Here is a 23,116-nt window from a genome sequence, read left to right on the forward strand (position 1 = left end):
AGCCTTGTAATGCTATAATTTAGTTTTGACAGACAGACATATTTTGTTGTATATAGACCATGTTAATTTTTGAGCTTTTATCATTTGGTTAGTTCTTAATTCCCATGCATGTTTCTCATCTAAGTTGTATGTTAAAATTTCTCTTACATATTTAAATTGTTTCACTATTTTTACTTTCCTGTTATTTACTTTTATATAGTCCATCTGTTATCATTATCTGAGTATTTTTGGTCTATTACCTGCAGTCCTATTTTTGGGATATGTTTTGTATGCTTGTTATTTGATTTCTGGCTTCTTGAATGTTATTAGCTAGTAATACTAAGTCATCTGTGAATCCTAAGCAACTTAAGTTTATTTGATCTTCCTCGGTTCCAATTATTATATTTTTAAGATTTACCTAGTACCATTCCCTCATCACTTACTCAAGTACACATTTGAAAGGTAATGGCAATAAATCATCTATCTGTCTAAGCATTGATTTAATCATAAATAACTCAGATATTTCTCTGGTGTTTGTTAGAATTACATTTATCATTTTTTATTAATTTGGGATGGAGACCACAATTCCTTAGTACCCTCATCACTGAAGATCTGTGATACAATCATAAACTTTTTTGAAGTCTATAAAAGCTACGACTTGTTTTTGTCTTCTTTTGTAATAATCCGTTACCAGTTTCAAAGTGGTTAACTGTTCTAGACAGCTTCTCTGTGGTCTAAATTCTGCTTTGTATTATCCTAGTTCCATTCAAGATGGTCTTTACAATGATCATATAGAATTATTAACATGACTTTATAGAGATATCCAAAAGGCAAAATAACCCATAGTTGTCTGAATTGATTTGTCTCATTTTTTTGTGTAATGGATGGATTAAAGCTGTAGTCCAAAGTTCTGGTAGTTGTTCTCTGGTCCAGATTTCCACGATGCATTGGTGAAATGATATCTTGACTGAATCTGCTGCATATTTCCAGGGCTCCACAAATGTTTTATCTTCTCCACTTGCTTTGTACTTTTTGAGCTCTTTCAAGGCTTTGTAGACTTCATGGATTGTGGGTGGGTTTATACTTTCTGCTGGTGTTTTAATATGGGTTTCTGTGTTTGTCTGTAGTAGTTCTGGAGGATGTCCACAATAGAGTGATTTTTTAAAATGATTCTGCTACAATTTCTGTATTTTTCTATTGATATTGGCAATCTTATTATTTTTATCCTTTAAAATTAATGTGGGAGGGTCATATCTTTGTAGCTGTCTGCTAAATATTTTGTAATAGTCCCCTGAGTTTGTTTTCTCATTATTTGTTTCTATCATTAGAAATATAACTGTTTGATATCGGCATTTAACCCTTCTTATTATTTTTTGGGTTATCTTTCTTTATTCTGTGAGTTCCAAGTGTGATTCTCTGTTTTACAACTCTGATACCTTAACCAAAGCTGGTGTTTAACTACCTCTGTTTTATCACACTCATCATTCAACCATTGGTGTTTTCTCCTTGTGTTTACTGGGGCTACCTGTTCAGCTGTTTCAGCTAGGGAACTTTTTCCTCCATATCATCTGTTTTTTTATACTCCTTGTTTGTTTTTCATGTTCCTTGTTACTGATCAATTTATGTGGGCTGTGGGTTCTTTTCTTTTTGATGTAGATTTTTTTTTTCTTTATTACCAGTGTGAATCATGAATTTAATTTTTTTTTATCATGTAGTGATGTAACTCTGTTTTCTAGTCTGGGTGTTTCCAAGTTCTGAACTTATTTTGTCTTCTGTTGAAGTATGTTGACTATGAGAATGCACTGATTCTGTTGGGTAGGTTTTTGTGAGGCCATTGTATTCTCTCCTGATGCAAGCTGGCCCACAACCATTGTTAACTTCTCAGTATCCTGGAAAGCAGCACTGGGATGGAAGTGACCACCACACTGGTCTACACATGTTCCAACAGTATAAATATGACCATCTTGCTGGCCACAGGACTACCTCAACATCACACAAACAATTCACAGAGACACGTGCAATGTTTGGATGAGCATTGGCTTTTCAAAAATGGCACCACAGTACTATTGCACGAGAGGTAAAACATGAAGATGCAGGATGTCCGAGATATGCTGCTGTGCCATCAAACTTCCACTCGGTAGCAGAAATCATACCCAATGGCTCTCCAACCCAATGCTGCTGTGCCTCTCTAAAACATTGGAAGAATGGGACTTCTCACTGGATCACCACCACACGTGCTGACAAATGCTCATCCAGGGTAGGGCAGAACTTCACTGCACTGCTGAACGCAAGGTCACGTTATGACCGTGCAGTTGAGCGCCCCACAAGCCAAACATCAAAATCATCAGTCACACTTCCCGGTCACAGCACCATTGAAAATGCATTAATTGTGTGAAATGGTAATTCCCTAGTCTGGCTGCTGCTCGTCTCTGAGTAGTGGTGCGTGATGACCCAGAAGGTTGCAGGCAGTCCACTACTCATTCTCAGATGACAAGTGCAGATGTTGAAGGTATTACGATGCGCTTGCTCCGCAGTGTAGTGATATTCACTTGTGGTGGTCAGATGTGACTAGAACCTTGAGTTCTAATTCTCTTTCCTCACACTCCCATACAGTCCAACATCAGGCCAGTGTCACATCCAAATGCTGCAAAAATCTGGATATTGCAAGATTTGATCTTCTGGCCAAATGTAGACTCACAATGAGTGCCCTTTCAAACTCGGTTAGACACTGATAATGCTGGCTCACATGAGCACATGCCATCTCCATATCCTTTACAGCAATCAACAGATACTTGCCACTGCCCATGCTACTTATGTAACCTATCAGGTCTAACAAATCATTAAACAAGAACAATACTAAATATGAACAAGATTAATGTACTCTGGCGGTTGTACTACTTGTCGCAGAGAACTACAACTCTAATCATATACATCCCCAGCAATGGTCTGTACATGTTTGAAGTTACATTGACATCTGACCATTTCTTCTGTGTCTGAGTGCTTCAATTCTTTTATCAGGCAGTGTATTTTGCAGCTAGAAAGATATCTTTTTTTCTGCTTCAATAGTCTGTTTATATGCACATTTGTGGCTCACAGAAAACCAAAAGTATACCTCGACACTCACTACTTTTACAAATTATCTGATTATCTAGACTCAGACATTGAAGATTCTTGTCAACTGCATGGTATGTCGGAACAGTAGCTCTAAACAGGCCTCTGTTCCAATGGCATATCAGTAACTGTTATTCTTCAATGGATATTATAGTGGTAATACTCAAGTTACTATTAGGAGTTAAACAACTGATATTTAATGTACCTGAAAGAGTGGAACCTTTTTTATTGTAATAGACTTCATGCTGGTTTTATGATATTAAAACTGACCTTTGGATGTAGATAGTTTACATCAGTTTAATACCAGTAGCTATTATTCATTAGTGCAGTTATTAATACCTAAAACATACACACACACACACACACACACACACACACACACACACACACACACACACACACACACACACACACACACATGCTAAAGAGAGCAGGAGAGAGAGAGAGAGCTAATTTGCGAAGTAGAAGTGTAATAGAAGTATGAACCAAATTTGTTAGTAAGTGGTTAACTAAATTATTCATTTTCAATTTTTTAATGAAATAATAAAATCAACAACTGTCATATAACATGAAGCTTACAAAATTAAACCAAAGTTTGTGATAATTGTAACACATAGAAGAATACAAAAGACAGTATCAACTTCATACAACAAATTAGATGTGTGGCAATACACAAATGATCACGATTGCACAACTGTACATGATGTTCTACTTTGGAAATTCAGTAAGGTGAGACACACCATTCTTCTACTGTCAAAGCCACTAAACACAATGACTTGGAATGGAAGAGTACCTGACTGTGTTGCTGAGTATTCACCCCTAGATGTATGTTGTGAGTGAGCACATCTCAGTCGAACAGTGTTTGCTAAAGGACCATGAGTGAAGTTGATCTACTGATATATGATGCATGGAGCTGCTTAGAGGAGGCGGGGGCTCCCAGACTCTGAAACTTCCCCTTGTAGCTTGTATGGTACATCTAAAAGTTGAGATTGCTTAACATCACAATCACATTTCCGTGAAACCAGTCTTTCTGCTCCATTTCAAATCACTCACATGCTGCTTTAACAATGAGGCATACTGGTACTTACTTCCACATGTGCACTTCTTTTGAGGGCTCTTCAGTGATTGCATCTTGTGCAATACTGACAATTTCCTTGGCACAAGTGAGCAGTGGTGGCTGTCGTGTAAGAGCACATCAACACCGTAACTTTTGGCACCTTGTGGATTTATTGTTTTTTTTTTTTCCCTTTGAATGCTGTGAAACATAACGGAGATGCTGCAGTCTGAAAGATACAGCACTTCAGTCTCCCATACTACTGCTCCACTAGGCTCCATGAAACTAGGCATCACGGTTGTGAGCACAACTTTAGTTGTGCACGTTTTAAGGAGCTTTTGCACATGTGAAACTCGTTTGACATAATTGCCTTACGGGCCAAATACATATGGACTTGATAAACAACATGCATGTTCACAATGTGCACAGCTAGCCCTTGCCACGCAACTAGAAATTTACATGAGTGCCACCAGGTCTGCGGCAGACTTTTATCCCCGTTCACTCAGCATAAGTCCTGCTAAATGATGGCAGATGCCTCAGATATGTTAATTCACTCACTATATAGTAAAATTAGGTGAGACATCAGTATATGTTACAGTTGTTCTGACAGTAAATCTATTTAGTGGGATTCTGAATGAGTTATAGAATATTAAGTTATGAATTTTATTATACAGTAATCCAGTTGAGGTGGTGAGAATAAAAAAGGCCTAAACCACATTACCATCAACTGTGAGATTGTAATATTTATTCATGCTTCTGAAATCTGTTGACCTTACGGTGAGTCAGAGTTATCTGTGCCGTTGGCCTACACTGTATATATGAAAATTCACGAAAAGCTGTAACACTGGTTCCTCTGGTATTCACTTAAATGTGGAATCGACGACAATGTGCTTTAGGTTCTTATTGACCCCAGCACCTCATTTGTACTCTAGTCAAGTGACCATGTTGGTAGACATTACTACTTGCATTTAATCATTTCCACAAATGGCAGTTTGTGTTTGGGGTTGGTTATTTACCATGTGGGAATCGACTTCTGTATGCAGTGTGAACATGAACTATGTCGAATCTATTTTAAGTAGAAAAGTAAAGCTATGAGGACAGTTCATGAGTTGTGCTTGGGTAGCTCAGTCGGTAGATCACATGGCTGCGAAAGGCAACAGTCCCAAGTTCGAGTCTCAGTCTGGCACACAGCTTTAATCAGACAGGAAGTTTCATATCAGTGCACACTCTGCTGCAGAATGAAAATCTCGTTCTGGGAACATAAAAGTAAATTATCAGGAAAAGTTAGCTGCAAAGGAACTAGGGCCTCTGAGAACATATCCTTTGTTTTGGAGAAAGACAAAATCAAATAAGCGTGACTACAAGGGTATGTTTAATAAGGGAAATGTACAGTTAGCACAAGTTGTAGTGTGGGTGCAGGATAAGGATATCTAATTTTTAGCATGGAAATAAATTTGTGAACTAATACATCTGTTACAGATCTTGTACATTTGTCCAAAAAGTAGAAAAGCACAAAAACTCCCACTTAGAGAAAAATGCAAAATGGAGAGTTGTGAAATCTTACACATTATTTTGTTAGTGCCCTAAACTGTACTTAATTATGTACAAAACAACAAAATCAGAAAATTTTGGCAGTGGCTGTAGTTGTATAAGCTTGATGATATGCATAACTGTTCTAAGACAGATGCTATTAATTTCACTCTCTCAAATATATCTGAATCCAAAAATTTGTGAACACCCAGAATGTACACTCATGATCTGCCACTGTAAGTGAGGATGATGCATTGGGGCCATTGTCTCTTAATGTTAAAATTTTCAAACTATTTGTGTATAATGTGATTCAATCTGTAAACTTTGCAAAAATATAAATGTTTACATCAAAAGCTGTGCCAGATGTATGTTACATTATTCTGGAAAATTTGTGTCTCACTTATAATGAAGATTTCATTGTATTTATCATGTAAAACTACTCCTTTAAAACTTCTGTTTGAAATAAGTGAATGTGATCATAAAATTTTGCTTTGTCTCTCCTATATTCTTTTGTTGCAGGTCACAGAAATATAAAATTGTTCATTACACATGGTGGACTCCTTAGTACCCTAGAAGCAGTCGATCGTGGTGTTCCTTTACTTGCAATTCCAGTTTATGGTGACCAGATGCTTAATGCAATTCGTGCAGAAAAAGCTGGATATGCTAAGAAAATTGAATTTCCATATCTGTCCACAGAATCATTATGGGCTGCTGTTTCAGAAATGCTAACAAATTCAAGGTAATTGGGTCATCAATCTTCTGACTGTTTTGATGTACACACACAAGAATTTCTTTCCTGCATCAACCTCTTCACCTCAGAGTAGCACTTGTACCCGGCATCCTCAAGTATTTGCTTGTAACATTTAGATTTCTGTCTTCCCCAACAATTTTACCCTTTGTGCTCCCTCAAGTACTATGGAAGTTATTTGTTAGAGATGACATATCTTAGCCTTTCTCATCCAACATGGATGTTTGAAACATATCAAGCCTGTATATGAAAAAATCTTATAATACTCCTTATTTAATATAATAACAGTAGTATATTTAAACGTTCCTCCATTTGTGCTTGTAATGAGCTGAAAATTTCATATTTTTCAAATTAAATATATCTCAAAGTCAGTGTAACAGTTTTGTTACTTTCTGAATTCAGCAGCGTAGTTGGTTTGATAAAAAGGATTAATAACAATTATACTTAAAATTTGTAGCACAGTCAGGATTGAAGTCTAATAGAGAGCCAAGTAAAAAAAATTAAGGAAATATTTTGGTTATTTACACTTACTGTTCATTTGCTGTACTGATTCCTGAGGTAGATCAGAGCAGTGGCCTCTGTTTAATTGAAGAACGCTGGTGTAGGATGAAAAACAAAATATTTCTTTAATGCACAACAAGCTTTTTAATGTTTTATTTTTATAAATATCGTGAGAACTACCAACCAGCACAATCCAATCTTTATAAGATAGATTATCAGCATCTGCAATTGATGCACCAGATTTGATGAAACTCACAGCAACATTTACACTCATTGTACTTTTTATATGTCCAACCACAGTGACAACTGATAATATAAGGGATGCAGTTACAACACTTAAAATGTATTACAGCACACAGTATTATTAATTACAGATAAAATAATGCAGAACATGTTACGAGGGTTGACCGAAAAGTAATGCCTCCACCTGGAATCATCGGTATGCGGCAGGTACTGGCTTGTTCCGTAGCCTCTTCGCTACAGCTTCAGTTGGCAGGAAGCCTTAGCAATGAATGGTTGTGTTGTTACAGTGTTAAGTGTGGAACCCTGCACAGCCAGTCAGTCAATGTGATTTAAGCAATGTGCAGTCATTGAATTCTTGACAGCAGGAGGCGTCACACCAAAGGAGATTCATCAGAGAATGAAAGCAGTTTATGGTGATTGTGTTGACGTGATTACTGTGTGTCATTGGGCGAGTAAGTTGAAAGATGTTGAGGTGGGAACATGTGACCTGCGCGACAAACAAATAGTTGGATGTCCTGTGACAGCAATCACCAAGTTTTACAAGCAAAATGTTAACAGATTGATTCAGGATGATCATCATATCACTCGGAGAGAAACTGCAAGCACAATTGGCATTTCCCAAGAACGTGTGGGTCACAATATTGCTTTGGCTTTGGTTGGCTATCGTAAGATCTGTGCACAATGGGTACCCCGGATGCTGACTCCTGAAATGAAAGCGCACAGACATGAAATTGGACGGGAACTACTCTCATGTTACAAGAATGAAGATGCAGAGTACTCACATCAACACAATCACCGTAACCTGCTTTCATTTTCTGATGGATCTCCTTTGGGGTGACACCTTCTACTGTCAAGAATTCAATGACTGCACGTTACTTAAATTGTATTGACCAACTGTCTGCACAGGGTTCCGTGCTTTACACTGTAACAATACAACCATTCAATGCTAAGGCTTCTCGCCAACTGACGTAGAGAAGAGGCTACGGAACAAGCCATTACCTGCCACATACCAATGCTGCCAACTGTTGAAGAGTTACGAGGGTAGAGGCATTACTTTTCAGTCAGCCCTCGTATTATGTGCGAGCTTTCAATAAAAACTCTTTCATACATTTTAGATATCCTCATAAGTGTAGGGCAGAAAATATTTGGCGTGAGGCTGAAGTACTCTTTTTGTATATAGGTCGTAATATAATCATCCAGGACTCACTCTCCTTATAAGGAAACAAAAATTGGCAAAAAATATTTTACTTCCATACCATGAACCATGTTCTATAGCTGTTTGTTGTACATTGATCAGGCAAACACACAGGAATAGATCATTGCATGGATACATAAATCAGACCACTGTTGCACTGAATTACATGTGCACTGCTGCATCACTGGTATGAATACAATGGTTTATCCTGTAACAGTTATCAGACAGTCATGTGATCAACATAACTTGTCAGTTACTTACTTGTATGTTCTGTTGATCATCATTGCGACCTCCTTCTTTCATATGAAAAGAGTCAGTTTTGTGCTTATAAAAAATGTTGGATGTACTTCTCTTTAGTTACACTAGGGTCAACACAGACTACACAAACAATTGTCTCCTGCAGTTGTGATGTTCTTGTGTTTCTAGACCTTCTCCAGTTGTAGACTGCAGGTCTAGGTGCCCTGCCCTGTGCTCTCAAAGATGACAGTAAATTGTTTCAGATACCTTGTAGTGGAGCATTTCCATAATCTCTCAATACATGCATTGTGTGGCACAGTCATTCCATATTCTAATCTCTACATCAAATGGGTACATGTCAAATCTTGCACCCAGTTGCATTGCACAGGCAGTTAAGCTCATAATGAATGCTCATCAAGTCTACTGACCACTTAAATAATTGATGCTACATAGTATCATTATATTGGTGCAGGGGAGTAGTAAGTACCAAATGGTCAAGTACAAACTCATACAATATATCAACTGCCAGAAAGAAAGAACTAATTGTTCACACACATCAATTACATCAAAATACTATTTATTATACTGGAACTTGCTCCTTTTCACAATATAAGTACACACATATGTGCTCCTTCTTAATTCACACACTATACCAGTTCTTTTGTTAGACTTCAGACAACAATAGCAAATTATTTGAAAGCTGGGTGCCAACTAACTCTGAACACAATGTGAGCAACATGTAATACGCTTTCTGTTATTCTGCTTAATATTATATCCACTCAGCCAACCTGTATCATTCTCATAAATGTATCACTTCACTTGGCATGCAGCATTAAGAACCACTTGACACCTCAGCCACCAGTCAAATCTCCTACTCAAAATTACTATAGATCAAAGATGCCACAGTAAGGCAAAGATACCTACATTTCTCTGCCAATTTAATTTTTTCAAATTTGAGAAAAAAAGAAAATAGGAAAACTAAAGAAACAAAAATAAGCAAGAACTTACAGATAATAAAATTGGAATCACGTAGACAATACCATTCACAAGCATTTCATGTTATTGCAGTCACAGACAAGTCATTAATTATGTAACACAAATACAAACCACTGTTCAGAGATATGTATATACATCTGTTCAGTTATATGTGTGTTAGACAAACTCATTAGATTCATAGATTCCCTGTCTTTTGATTTCTAAATATAGCAGATAAAAAAAAAAAAAAAAAAAAAATAACACCACACACACAGCACAAAATACACCTTTTGTTGTGCTTCCACTGTAGACATAAACACTGTCATTTGTGGGTTTGATGATGTGCCGCTCTAGGTCTGCCATAGCAAGAGCATCCCATGTGCCAGTGCAGTAGCCCACATGGTCTTGTTTGTAAACATTAGCTGCTGGCCTGATGTGTGCAGCGTGCTCTGGTGATTACAGCTGATGGTAAGCCAAGCGCACGCACGGAGTCATGCCTGGTGACAGTACGCCAGATGAATGATGTCCCCTTGCACCACTATGGTGTTGACATCTGGACATGGCTCAGACTGGTGTTTAGTGGAAGAGGGCAGACCTATTACACACCTATACAGTGATCACACCTGGGCACACAGTTGCCCTTAACACTCCGTGTGTTGCAAATGTGAAAAAAAAGTGCCTCAGCATCAATTCACAGATAACATTTTGGACACAACAACACTACAGCACAGTGATGCTTGCAGTTTGTCTGCCTTTTTCTTTCTACAACTCTTTCTCACGCTGTAAAATAAATTTCATTTCTTCTTCTACTTTTGAAAAACCTTCGAATTGTCTGTCTCATGTGGCTTTCCTATCTCATCCTCATTTCCTTCTTTTTTTTGTTTTTGCCCTGCCTTTTTTCTGTTCACTTCTCTTTTAAGGGATTTTGATCTATTTTCTTCAATTTTGGCACCGTTCTCTGCAGCCTGCTGGGTAATTTCCTCTTCTAGATGCTGTTTCAAAATGCTCTATTTTACCTGATCCATTTGTGCCAGCTTTCCATAATGTTTTTCTATCATACAGTATATCCTCATCAATGCCTTGGTAACACAAGTGGACTTCTTCTCTTTGAATGTTACCAACTGCTCTCCTCTGAATTTTCACAGCATTTTCTCGAAAATGGATCCCTACTTCATGTTTTGTCAACCAATCTGCGCCCATAAATCTGGTACTGTTGAAGTCTCCATAATGTACATTTATTTGTCTGTTTTGGTTACACTACAATCCACTGCTTCTATATCTCTTTTTTTCTTTCGCACAGTCTCAGTGACCTAAATTTGTTCTTACTTGGATTTCCTAATCTGTATTGCAGCTGCTTTATTTTGGTTTGGTTCTTATAGTTCCATGTCCAGTTTGAAAATTTCTACTTGATTTTCAATGTCTAAATCTTCACATATGACTGCAATGTTTTATGGTTTCTGTAATATTTGATCACACTTTTTAAAATTCTTCCCACCCTTGTGTTTCTTCTTCCTTCCGCTCCTCCTCCTGTTTTGCCATTAAAACCTCTTTATTTTTCTTCTGTTTTTTTCCATTAATGTCTGTAATATCATTATTAAACTCAATGTTACACTTGAACTGATCCTGAACAAGGTGTGCTGCTGCATGTAATACTATACCCCATTTTAATTTCGGTACTGTCTAAAAATCCTGAGTCTTTAGTACCCCCTTGTTCCACATTACTTTCCTCCTGTTCCTTTATTTACATCTCCTAATAGTTAATTTGTGTCCACATGTTGTTGGGTCATGATGGTACTAGCTAAACAATCTCTCCCTTACTCGATTACACATGTGAAACATAATTTTAATACAGTTCACTCCCAGTTCTCATATGTTATTTCACTCAAAAGTACAACTGCTTCAATCAGCTGTTTTAATGCAGCCATTCTTGGCAAAACAACATCTTTTTTACTTTTCAAAGCCTGGAACTGTTGCTGTTGTATGTTGTTGCATCCTCTTCAATATCAAGGGCTGCTCCACGAACCTCCCCTAGTTTCTTCTGACACCTAAACTGTGTAAAGCATTCCATTTATTTGATTCACTGTTCAAAACCTCAGCCCGTACAGTCTGCTACGCTGTCTCTCTGCTCGACACTGCGTATTGTCCCACCTAGCTTTCTCAGTGTGGGGGATTAGTAATTATCAAGATGTTTGAGTACAAAGTCATACAACATGTCAGTCATCATACAACATGTCAATCATCATAATGAGAGAAATAATTCTTCATATGCAGCAGTTGTATCAGAAACACTACTTATTATGGCATTTTGCTCTTTTTCACAATGTAAGTACCAGGTATACACTCTTTCCTAATACGTGCACCACACCAGTTTTTGTGTTAAACATCAGACAACAGAAGCAAATGACATGGCTGCTAGCCCTACAAGCTGTGTGCCAGCTAACTCTGAGCACAGTGTCAACAACACACACATATGCTTTCTGTTATTCTACTTGCTCAGCCTACTTTTTATCGTTTACATAAATGTATCGCTGTACAAGGCACACAACTGTGACAACCACCTGGCACTCTGGCTGCCACTTGACTGTACGACCCAACGATTACCATAGTCCAAAGACATCACAGTAAGACAAGTGTACCTTACAATATGTAAGTAAGGCAACAAAAGTGAATGATGTACCAGTATGAACAATAATGTGATCTGTATATCAACAGTACCATGAGTGAGTTGGTACCTATGTTCTGCTGCCACATGTTTCCTGAAATTAATGTTATGTGAATTGTTGCTGGAAATGATCTCTAAAATGCAAATAAACCACTTTGGGGCCAGGCTCACATCACATTTACTTCTACTTCCGCTATGTACAAGAAACATGTCCTACATATTTAGCTGCAGATTTCTGTTACACCCTGTATTTTTTTTATCTTGTTGAGTATGTGATTTCATATGCATACAAAGATCCAAGTTATTTAATTCCAGTTAATATTCTCTATTTTGCTTTAATTATATGACTGTCAATTTGCGGAGTTATTGTTGAGTTAAGGCCTAATCACTGTGTGTAATCACAGCTCACATACAATAATTCTAATACAGTACACTAAATAATGTGCCCCATAAACTTATGACAAGCATTACAAATTCAGAGAATATTATTTTTGAATCTCTGTTATCACCAGACACTTAAAAAAAATCCAAATTTTAGCAAGACCTTACATTTGTAAGGTACATGTATGGCTTAATTCAGAATATAATGAGAATGGTAATTGAGATACCTGTTGCAGTCATGAACCAGCTTTTTAATACCAAATTCTATTTTAGGATAAATCCAGACAACAGGTTCCCCTGCCTAAAGAGCAACTTAAAAAATACTGAAGCAAACACTCACAAGACAGATTTTAACACTTCAAATATCACATGTACCAGATGTCACAAAGAAAAACAAATCATTGGAAGGAGTAACATGGGGCATTTCACAGACTTAACAATCCTCCATCAAAACATGCAATCAATAAAAAATAAAACAAATCTATTAGAAATTGAGCTCCAATCTTCGAACTGCACAGTAGTTTATGTTACTGAGCACTGGTGTAGAGACACAGAAATCCAACATGTAGCATTATTATTGTATGAAATGGGCAGACTCTTACTTCAGAACTACTTCGAGGGGTGGAGGATCATGCATTTATATCAGAAAAGGAACACAGTTCAAATCAAGACCTGACCTCCGTAAAGTAAGTGAAGACAAACACTTTGAAATATCGGCTATTGAATTAACAGGGATTAATATCACCAAGAAATTAACCATTTTGTGTGTGTATAGATCTCCAAGTGGTAGTGTGGACACTTTTTTCAATAAATTAACAGAAGTTCTAGATAAAGTCTGAAATACAGAGGTCAGCATAATTCTGTGTGGTGACATGAACATCAACACTAATATCATAAATGAATCCAGCAGCACCCTCATAAATATCCCTCAGAGTTTTGGCATGTCCCTATGGGTCAATAGTGCAACAAGGGTTACTACAATGACTTCATCAGTAATTAACTATGTGGCCACAAATATGGACAGGGAAAAACGTGATGTAGCTGTAAAAGGTCTCGGATTATCAGACCCTCTCTGTCAAATAACAACAGTAAAATCAGGTATTGAATCATTCTGTAAACTTCAAGCCTACAAATGACATCTATCAGAAATCAAAATAAAAGATTTTTCAAAAGAACTAGCAAAACAAAGCTGGGATGAAGTGTATAAGGAAACCAACGTGAATAAGAAAGTCTCTAAATTCTCTACATTATTTAAACTGAACTTTGAAAAGGCATTTCCAAAAGTATGCTTGTCTGTATCAACATCACACAAAAACAGATGGATAACAGCAGGTATTAAGAAATCCTTCCAAACACTTAAATACCTCAGTTTCATGAAAAAGAGTCGCAATTATCCAGAATTCTTAAATTTCTATCATAGATACAAAAAGATTTATAGTAAGGTGCTGATAGCTGCAAAAAAAGTCATTTAATGACAAAATAATATATAATGCAGAGAATAAAAGCAAAGTGGTCTGGGATGCTACAAAAAAGGAAACGGTGAGAGGCAAAGAAATGCAGAATAACATACTACTATGGGAGAGGGATAAGGTAGTAAATGATCCACAGCATTTAGCAAACTATGTAAATGAGCATTTTTCAATTATTGCAGAGAAGTTACAGCAAACATTCCCCCAAACAAATATATCACCTGTAAATAATGTTGCACTAAATACAATGATGTTACTTCCAACCACAGAGAATGAAGTCAATAAAACTGTTCCAAAACTAAAAAATAAAAAGTCAGTAGTCTAAGATGAAGCACCAATGGGTTTACTAAAACAATGCATAGAGATTATACAAGGCCCTTAACAAATATAATAAATGAATCCTTCACATCAGGGACATTTCCAGAGCAGTTAAAATATGCAAGAGTTGTACGTTTGCTTAAGAAAGAAAACGTAGAAGACATAGAAAATTACCAGCCCATTTCCCTGCTGTCACCATTCTCAAAAATAATAGAAGCAGTTATGAAAGATAGATTAATGAATTACCTGAATAAATACAATGTTACAAGTGACTCACAGTTATGTTTCCGAAGTGGCAAAAATACAGAGTCAGCCATAGTAGAACACCCAAAAGTTATACTTGACGCTCTTGATAAAGATGAGTGTGTCACAGGCATATTTCTGGATCTTTATAAGGCATTTGATACAGTCGACCACAAGATTCTATTAAATAAATAAGAATCATTATGAATAACAGGGGTAGATAATGGCTGGTTTCGATCATACCTAGCAGATAGAATACAAAGAGTAGAGATAACACATACTTCAAATAGATCTAAACATTTTGTAAAACACTTATCAGAACCAAAATACATTAATATAGGGGTTCTGCAAGGTAGCATATTAGGGCCAATACTGTTCCTGATATACATCAATGACTTTCCCAGTACTGTTACTCATGGTAAAAAAATTCTCTTCACTGATGACAGCAATATTATTGCCACTGAAAAAACAAGAATGCTCCTCGCAGAGAAGGCAAATGAAACTCTCAAGGAAGTTTACCATTGGTCATTAAACAATAAAGTAACAATGAACATAATGAAAACTAATGCCATGAATTTCAGTTTAAAGAGGGAAAATGACAATGTTAAATTAAATAAAGATGGCACCTCTATAGATTGTGTCACAAATGTAAAATTTCTAGGAATGAATATTGATTCTCAGTTGAAGTGGCATGAACACACAAAGGTACTTGCAAACAGAATGTCATCAGCATTTTATGCCCTTAGAATCCTATCATCAGTGTGTAACATGTAGTGTTTTTTAGTTACATATTATCCATATGTACACTCAATTCTTAGCTATGGCATTCTGTTTTGGGTAACAAATGCACAAAATATGAACACAATTTTCAAATTTTAGAAAAGAGCCATAAGAATAATAACCAAAAATAGTAGTCGACCTCATTGTAAAGATCTGTTCAAAACACTGGGGATTTTAACTGCACCATGTGAATACATTTACCAGTCAGTTGTACATATCAAAAATAACATTGGTAATTACTGCACAAGCAGATCTGTCCATGGCCATGGAACAAGAGCTAGACTCAACTTACATTTACCAAGAAAAAATACACATAAAATTCAAAACAGCATTTTCTACCAAGGAATAAAACTGTACAATAAATTACCAAAGAGATGAAAGAAATTGCAAAAATACACTTATTTAAAAAGGCAGCTAAAAAGTACCTGTTATGCAATACATTTTATACATTGAAGTATTACTTAGCTAAAACAAAGTAGGGGTTTGGTAAAAAATGTAATACAAATAAATAATAATTATTATTATAAAACATCCAGAGTTCCACACAACACCTTCACACTATTTTTTTCCTTCTTTTTTTCCTTTTCTATAAATATTTACGCCCAAGCTATGCAGAGCACAACACTAACACCTCTTCCTCTTTCTCAGCTCAACATCTCACTTATTATAGAGGGATGCTGATTCAGTTTTTCAGGAGAGCAAATGGGAAGTTGTGGTACAGAAAATGGCCCAGATATCACCGGTATTATGTGTGTGTGTGTGTGTGTGTGTGTGTGTGTGTGTGTGTGTGTGTGTGTGTGTGTGTAGTGAGTGAAGTGTTATGAAACAATGTGTGTATAGTGTGTGCAGTGACTGATAGTGAGGACAAATTAGCTTATTTTAAATTGGTCTAAACATGTATGTACTTTGACATGTCCTATATCCTTGTAAAAAGAGATCAATGGGTGAATAAAGATACTATTACTACTAAATGCAAACAAAATTGTTACCTTTGTCATACGCCATGCTGTGATGAATAGCGAGACCTGGGTTTCTTTAAAAACTTTTGAAATCAGAGCCACAAGGACAGATGCACACTCTCTGCCTCGGCAAGGCAAGAAAGGTCTAACAGTCATAAGCTGAAAGTAATAATCAAAATAAGTAATATTGTGAAAAATGTGATACATTGTTAAAAGCAAATGGTCAGGTTAGGTTTATTCAGAAGAAGTTCTGCTTTACTCACCCTATGGTCTGTACCTGACCCTGAATGAGCCTCATGCTTTCCTAGAGAAGAAGTAGTAAGGATGTTGGTGCTTTATATCAAATAAGGTATCATATAAATGACGTGTGGAGACTCACAAGGGCCTAAGTACACTGTTTGTTGATTTTAAGACTGCAGCATGTTTATCTAGTGGTGAACCAATTTTATGAGTGCTGTATCACTATATATATGAACATTAGTGAAAAGCTGTGACACCAATTTCTCTGGTATTCACTTCCATAAGGGCCCAAAACACAAGTTTTATTTGTTCCAGGAATGCTCTCTGGCTATAATGTTGCCCAATTCTTCAAAAAAGCTGATAGCTCATGAAGAAATATCCCACCAGAATGTCACATTCCAAGATTTCTGCATTCCAGTCTGTAAAATGGATGCCAAGGATTTCAGAACATTTAAAAGTGTTACCAACCTCACTAGGAAACCAAAACTTGTTTGTGTGTAACATTGTACATTTCACAAATTTTACAAAGGTGAAGTTTCCAACAGCTTGCTATGAACTCTTGTTTAAAGTAACATGTTCTGTAGTGGAGTTGTAGAAGTCCACAATTTCCTTCAAGTAACAATGAGAGAGACCAGAATTTGTCTTTTCCCACAGTTTGTAGATGTCTTGCAAAATCTAGTCCCCAAATACTTAGGTGGAAAGCAAATCTCAACCTCAAAACATAAAGACTCAAAAAAATGACTAGATCAAACTTGAAACACACAGAGTTAAAAAAAAAAAAACTGCTAGATTTCATGCCCAAAGTGAACAGACAGTTTCATCTGAATCTCAAGTCAGAGATTGTGCTCCTTGAAAATGGTGATATTGAAGACCATAAAGTATTGGCGTGTGTTGTAATCATGTGTGTGGTGCATTTAGTACCTGTTCTTTATGTTCTGTTCCTAGTTTCACGTTAATTACAAACCACACAGCAGTCAAAAGACACCATTGCCACTTGCTTATATATGAAACTTTCCAGATCAAGATTAATAATAATCCTAAATATTAACAAAAATTTCATATGTAAAATGGGTACATGATCTTTTTTTAGAAAATATAAGATGTTGAGACCTGTTTAATAAACAAGTTGAATCTATGATAGTGGCTGTTTGCCAAAAATCTGATTTTCTCAAATGTCTATTTTTCTCAAAACTTTGTTTCTGCATTTTGGGTCCTTACGTTTCTCAGTTCCTCAAATCTATCACTGTGTGAGTTAGCACAAAGGAAAAACAACCTTCTTTGTAGATTTCTTGGAATGTTGGTATGTGGCTAAGGCATGAGCCTCAGCTGTCGAGGTGATTATGTTGATGTGTTTCTGACGGATATACTGTTGGTAAAATCTTGCTGAGAGTCACATCTCTCTTTAGCTTAGACCCTTCAGAATTTTAAGAAAATATTCTCACAGCCCCGCCCAAGTACCAAACTATTCTAACTGACAACGTGTCATTTATGTAAAATTATTTGTAATTGTTTCACCTTTCTGAGCTATGCAGTAGAAATTAATGTAATGCCTGCATTCAGTAGCTGCTTTATCTCTGCAGTTACAGAGACAGGGCACAGAAGCTGTCACGCCTCTTTCATGACCGGCCGAGGCCAGCTCTGGAGGAAGCCATCTACTGGACCGAGTACGTCATCAGGCACAATGGTGCACGCCACTTGAGATCTGCAGCCATGGATCTCACCTGGTATCAGTATTTACTTTTAGATGTCATAGCCATGCTACTGGCCGTGGGATTTGTAGCCCTTCTTACAGCTGTCTTCATTATTAGGGCAGTTGTAAGGCTATTTGCTGGGAGAAAGAGTAATGGTGGACAGAAGAAGAAACGGGGTAAGAAAGATTGAAACACCACACAGCTGCTTTAACAGGCAGCATGTTGGAATCTGTCATCACATTACTGTACAACTGTATTTAATTTGCATACACACAGCCATATATCCTGAAATATCATGTGGACATTATTACTGATGAAAACATAAATGTGATATTGGCAAAGTGATATTCAGCAACTAGTGCAGTTCTGTTTATGTTTGAAACCTCAGTCAACTTCTGTGATATGTATAAGGTTAACTTAACGAGGCATGCATATATACGTCTTAAGTAATGCAGTGAGTTACAGTGGACAATGTCAGGACATTATTCTCATGCCTTAAGTCTACGTGGTTTAAATATTATGTACTACTGTGATGAATTTGAACCTGTCAGATATAACCTTATCATTTTTTTTTAATTCACTGCAGTACCTGCACTGCAAACAGTAAATTTATTATAGAAATTCTAACTGCAACTTATATGATATCATAAGACAGATTGATGTGTGTCTGAATTTCATTCAGTCAGGTACCAATCTAAGAAAATTTACTCTGTTACTTACTGAAATAAAATAAAATTATTAATATAAAATACTCCTTAAGTACCAACCAGTATCCAAATGTCTCACATTTGCCAATGCCTTAAAAATAGTAGTCAGTTAACTAGGTTCAAATTCTTGCAACATTCTGATCTTATCACAGTTACAAAATGCTATTTTTGTGAAGAAGACATAACAAAGAGCTAGAGTATGATTTTACAGACCCCAATGCAAGATTAATCCAATGTAATCATGTAAAGGAATTAGATCAATTGACTGTGTCTGTCCTCTTCTGTTTGTTTAATTACATACTCTGCACATTAGGCACATGATTTACTGTCAAAGACATAGTATTAATGTTTGAAATACTGGTAGTGTGTTCTTTGTAATGATTGGCAGTAAGTAATAGACTACCTGTAAAGCCAAAATGCTGGATGGGTAACAGGTGCCTGGAGCCTAGTAAAAGCTGTTAGGTTTTCAAATGTCCTTTTCTTCATTAGACAGTTTTCCGATATAATCCATTTTTTCCAAAACTGACTGGTGATATGACCTCTTAAAAACTCATTAACTATCATCCCAGACTTTACTTCACTTTAACAATCTGGGTTCACTTTTGTGCATGTCTTTTGGAGATGTTATCAACAAGTAGTATTTTGTTCCTTTATTTTTTTATCTGTCAAATCTTGTACATTTCACATGAGTATTCATAAATCTTATGCATATATAGTTCATTCACTCATGTACATCTTTGTCTAAATCTACACCTACACTGTGCAAACCACCGTGAGGTGCATGGCAGACGGCATGTCCTATTTTACCAGTTGTTAGGGTTTCTTCCTTCCATTCACGTAAGGTGTGTGGGAAGAATGACTGTTTGAATGCCTCTGTGGGTGCAGTAATTATTCTAATCTTATTCTCATAATCCCCGCATGAGCGATATGTCAGGGACTGTAGTATATTCCAAATCATCATTTAAAGCTGGTTTTCAGAACTTTGTAAATAGGCTTCCCTGGGATAGTTTATGTCTGTCTTCAAGAGTCTTCCAATTTAGTTCCTTCAATATCTCAGTGACACTCACCCATGGATTAAACAAACCTGTCGCCATTCATGCTTTCCTTCTCTGTATACATTCTACGTCATCTGTAGTCCTATTCGGTACAGCTCCCCCATACTTGAGCAATATTCTAGAACCACTTGCATGTGTGATTTTCAAGCAATCTCTTCTGTAGTATGACTGCACTTCCCCAGTATTCTACCAATAAACCGAAGTCTACCACCTGCGTTACCTACGACTGAACCTGTGTGATCATTCCACTTCATATCCCTACAAAGTGCTACACCCACATATTTGTATGAGTTGGCTGATTCCAACAATGACTCATTGATATTATAGTCATAGGATAATGCACAGTTTCAGTTAGTGAAGTGCACAATTTCATATCTCTGAAAGCTTAAAGCAAGTTCCAATCTTTGCACTACTTTGAAATATCAAAATCTGACTGAATATTTATGCAGCTTCTTTTAGATAGTACTTCATTACAAATAACTACATCATCTGCAAAAAGCCATTACTATTAATACTGCCTGCAAGGTCAATAATACATGACATGAACAGGAAGGGTCCCAACACACTACCCAGGGCACAACCAAAGTTACTTGTCTATCTGATGATGACTCTCCATCCAAGATAACATACTGTGTCCTCCCTACCAAAAAGTAATCGATCCAGTCACAAATTTTGCTTAATACCCCATATGACCATACTTTACACAATAAGTGTGGGTGTGCTTTTCAGAAATCAAGACTTACTGCATCTACCTGACTCCCCTGATCCAAAGCTTTCAGTGTGTCATGTGAGAAAAGTAAGTTGGGTTTCATATGATCAATGTTTTCAGAATACATTCTGGTTGACATTCAGGAGGTCATTCTGTTCAGGATAACTCATTATGTTTAAGCTTAGAATATGTTCTCAGATATGACAAACAGAGCAAGGGAAAGACGACTATCTGTATACCTCTGTATGAGCCCTAGTTTCTCTCATCCTGTCTTTATGGTCCTAATGCAAGCTGTACATTGGCGGCAGTAGAATCGGTCAACATTTGGCCTCAAATGTTCGTTCTCTGAATTTCCTCATTAATTCCTTGCAAAAATAGCTTTGTCTTTCCTTCAGGGATTCCCATTTGAGTTCATGAAGCATCTCCTTGATATTTTTGTGCTGATCAAATCTACTGACAAATCTAGCAGCGTGCCTCTGAATTGCATCAACTTCTTCCTTTAATCCTAATCAGGTGGCAATCCCAAACACTACAGCAGTACTCAAGAATGGGCTGCACAAACATTCTATACGTCATCCCCTTTATAGATAATCTACACTTTACTAAAACCTTCCCAATAAAATGAAGACAAGCATTCACCTTTCGTATTACCAAACTGCTGTGCTCACTCCACTTTATATCACTTTCCAATGCTATGCATAGATATTTCATCGATGTGACTGTGTCAAGTAACACACTATTAATGCTGTATTCGAATGTTGCAGTATTGTTTTTCCCACTCACTGACATTAACTTACATTTTTCTACATTCAGAGAAAGTGTCTATTCACCCACCAACTAGAAATTTTGTCTAAATAACCTTGTATCCTTCCACAGTTTGTCATTATTGACACCTGCCCATACACCACAGCATCATTGGAGGTGAAGAAAAGTAAATTGGTGTTTCAAACAACACATGCCACATGCTGCCCATCTTCAGCTAAAGCTGCTTCTTCTTAATCCTTTAATGCTGTAATCCATCACTTCATGTGCCACTGAAAGCAACAAAGGCAGTCACATGAGACACCAACGAAAACATGCCCTCACTGTGAGGCAAAACAAAATTTTTACACTACATGGTGTTATCAGTGTAAAGTCATAAAATATAATCTTTCCAATCAATGTTTCAGTTCCTTACATCTTTTATTAATTTATTTTCTGGTGTATTTTAGTTGAGTAACATACAGATCTTCACTGAAGCGGCTAATTCTGGCTGTATTTCTCTTAATTCTTCTGCTGTTTCTAGACTGAGTTTGATAATGAATAACATTAAAGGTACAGTGGATAGCAAATATAAAACTGAATTACAGTAGTGCCACAGAAAAAATAATGACTCAACTACCCACCACACAATATGGAACAGCATTTACAGCATTTATTACTGTTGAAGATAGCTGGATGCCCCTTTTTAGCATGGGGATGTAGTAACATCTATTCATTTTCATTAATACTTTGTTTTGTGAAAAATACTATTATGCAATAATTTAAAAGTTAAAGCATAACAGTCAACTTAAATACATTCTTCAACTCAGCCAGTGCTAGTCCTAACTCCAAATCCAAATATGAATATGCACTTTATTTTGTCTCTGACTGATTGTCTGTCTGATGACATTAATGTGTACATTGGTATTTGCCTGTATGGATGATTCCATATTGTGTGAGACTACACCTTGTGGCTGTATCCAATAGTGAAGGGTAACCAATAGATGTGAGGGCCTAGTGCATCAAGCAAGCAATGTGGTACTGTGACAGCATGACTCTAAGTTACTTATTAGTCAATCCATTGTTAAATTAGGATGTGCACCAATTTATCAATGACTTGGTGCATCATAACAAAATATGGGGGTCCCTCACATGCTGCCAGTTCTATATGTGTGCAAATCCTGTTGATAAGATATTGATTGAACCTGTTTAACATGTAAAAATAAGAATGAAGTCATAAAAAACATACTATGGATATACCTAAAGAAGTACTGAAAATGAAATGTTATAGAAATGGTCGTCAAACCGTAGAATTAGAGATAGGGAATATGAACCTACAATCAGATTTGGTCTAGGCAGCATTATAATAAAGTAAACCATGTTTAGTACTGATGTTTCTGTTATTTACATTAATTATCATGATCTTATTAACTTATGAACTGACTCGGGCTATTTGAGACTCTACTTTGACAGACAGTTTGACTGTTTCAGCAAGCTCATTCTAAAATGCATTTAAAACGTTCTGGTATTTCGGTTCTCTCATAAATATAGCTATTTATGCAAATAGTAAGGGCTTTATTGGTACAGG

The 23,116-nt window shown here is 36.6% G+C and overlaps 1 protein-coding gene across 1 annotated transcript in view; it reads left to right on the forward strand.

Annotated features, from left to right (window-relative positions):
• LOC126418872 (UDP-glycosyltransferase UGT5-like) overlaps positions 1–22,916 on the forward strand; it is a 109,125-nt gene extending 86,209 nt beyond the window's left edge. Inside the window, exons 5-6 of the mRNA XM_050085871.1 lie at positions 6,194–6,413; positions 18,206–22,916. Coding sequence (XP_049941828.1) covers positions 6,194–6,413; positions 18,206–18,506 — 521 coding nt within the window. The 3' untranslated portion in view covers positions 18,507–22,916. The remainder of the gene's footprint in view (positions 1–6,193; positions 6,414–18,205) is intronic.
• Positions 22,917–23,116: the final 200 nt, after the last annotated feature.

This window comes from Schistocerca serialis, chromosome 9 (genome assembly GCF_023864345.2).
Source record: "Schistocerca serialis cubense isolate TAMUIC-IGC-003099 chromosome 9, iqSchSeri2.2, whole genome shotgun sequence".
Classification (NCBI taxonomy): Eukaryota; Metazoa; Arthropoda; class Insecta; order Orthoptera; family Acrididae; genus Schistocerca; species Schistocerca serialis.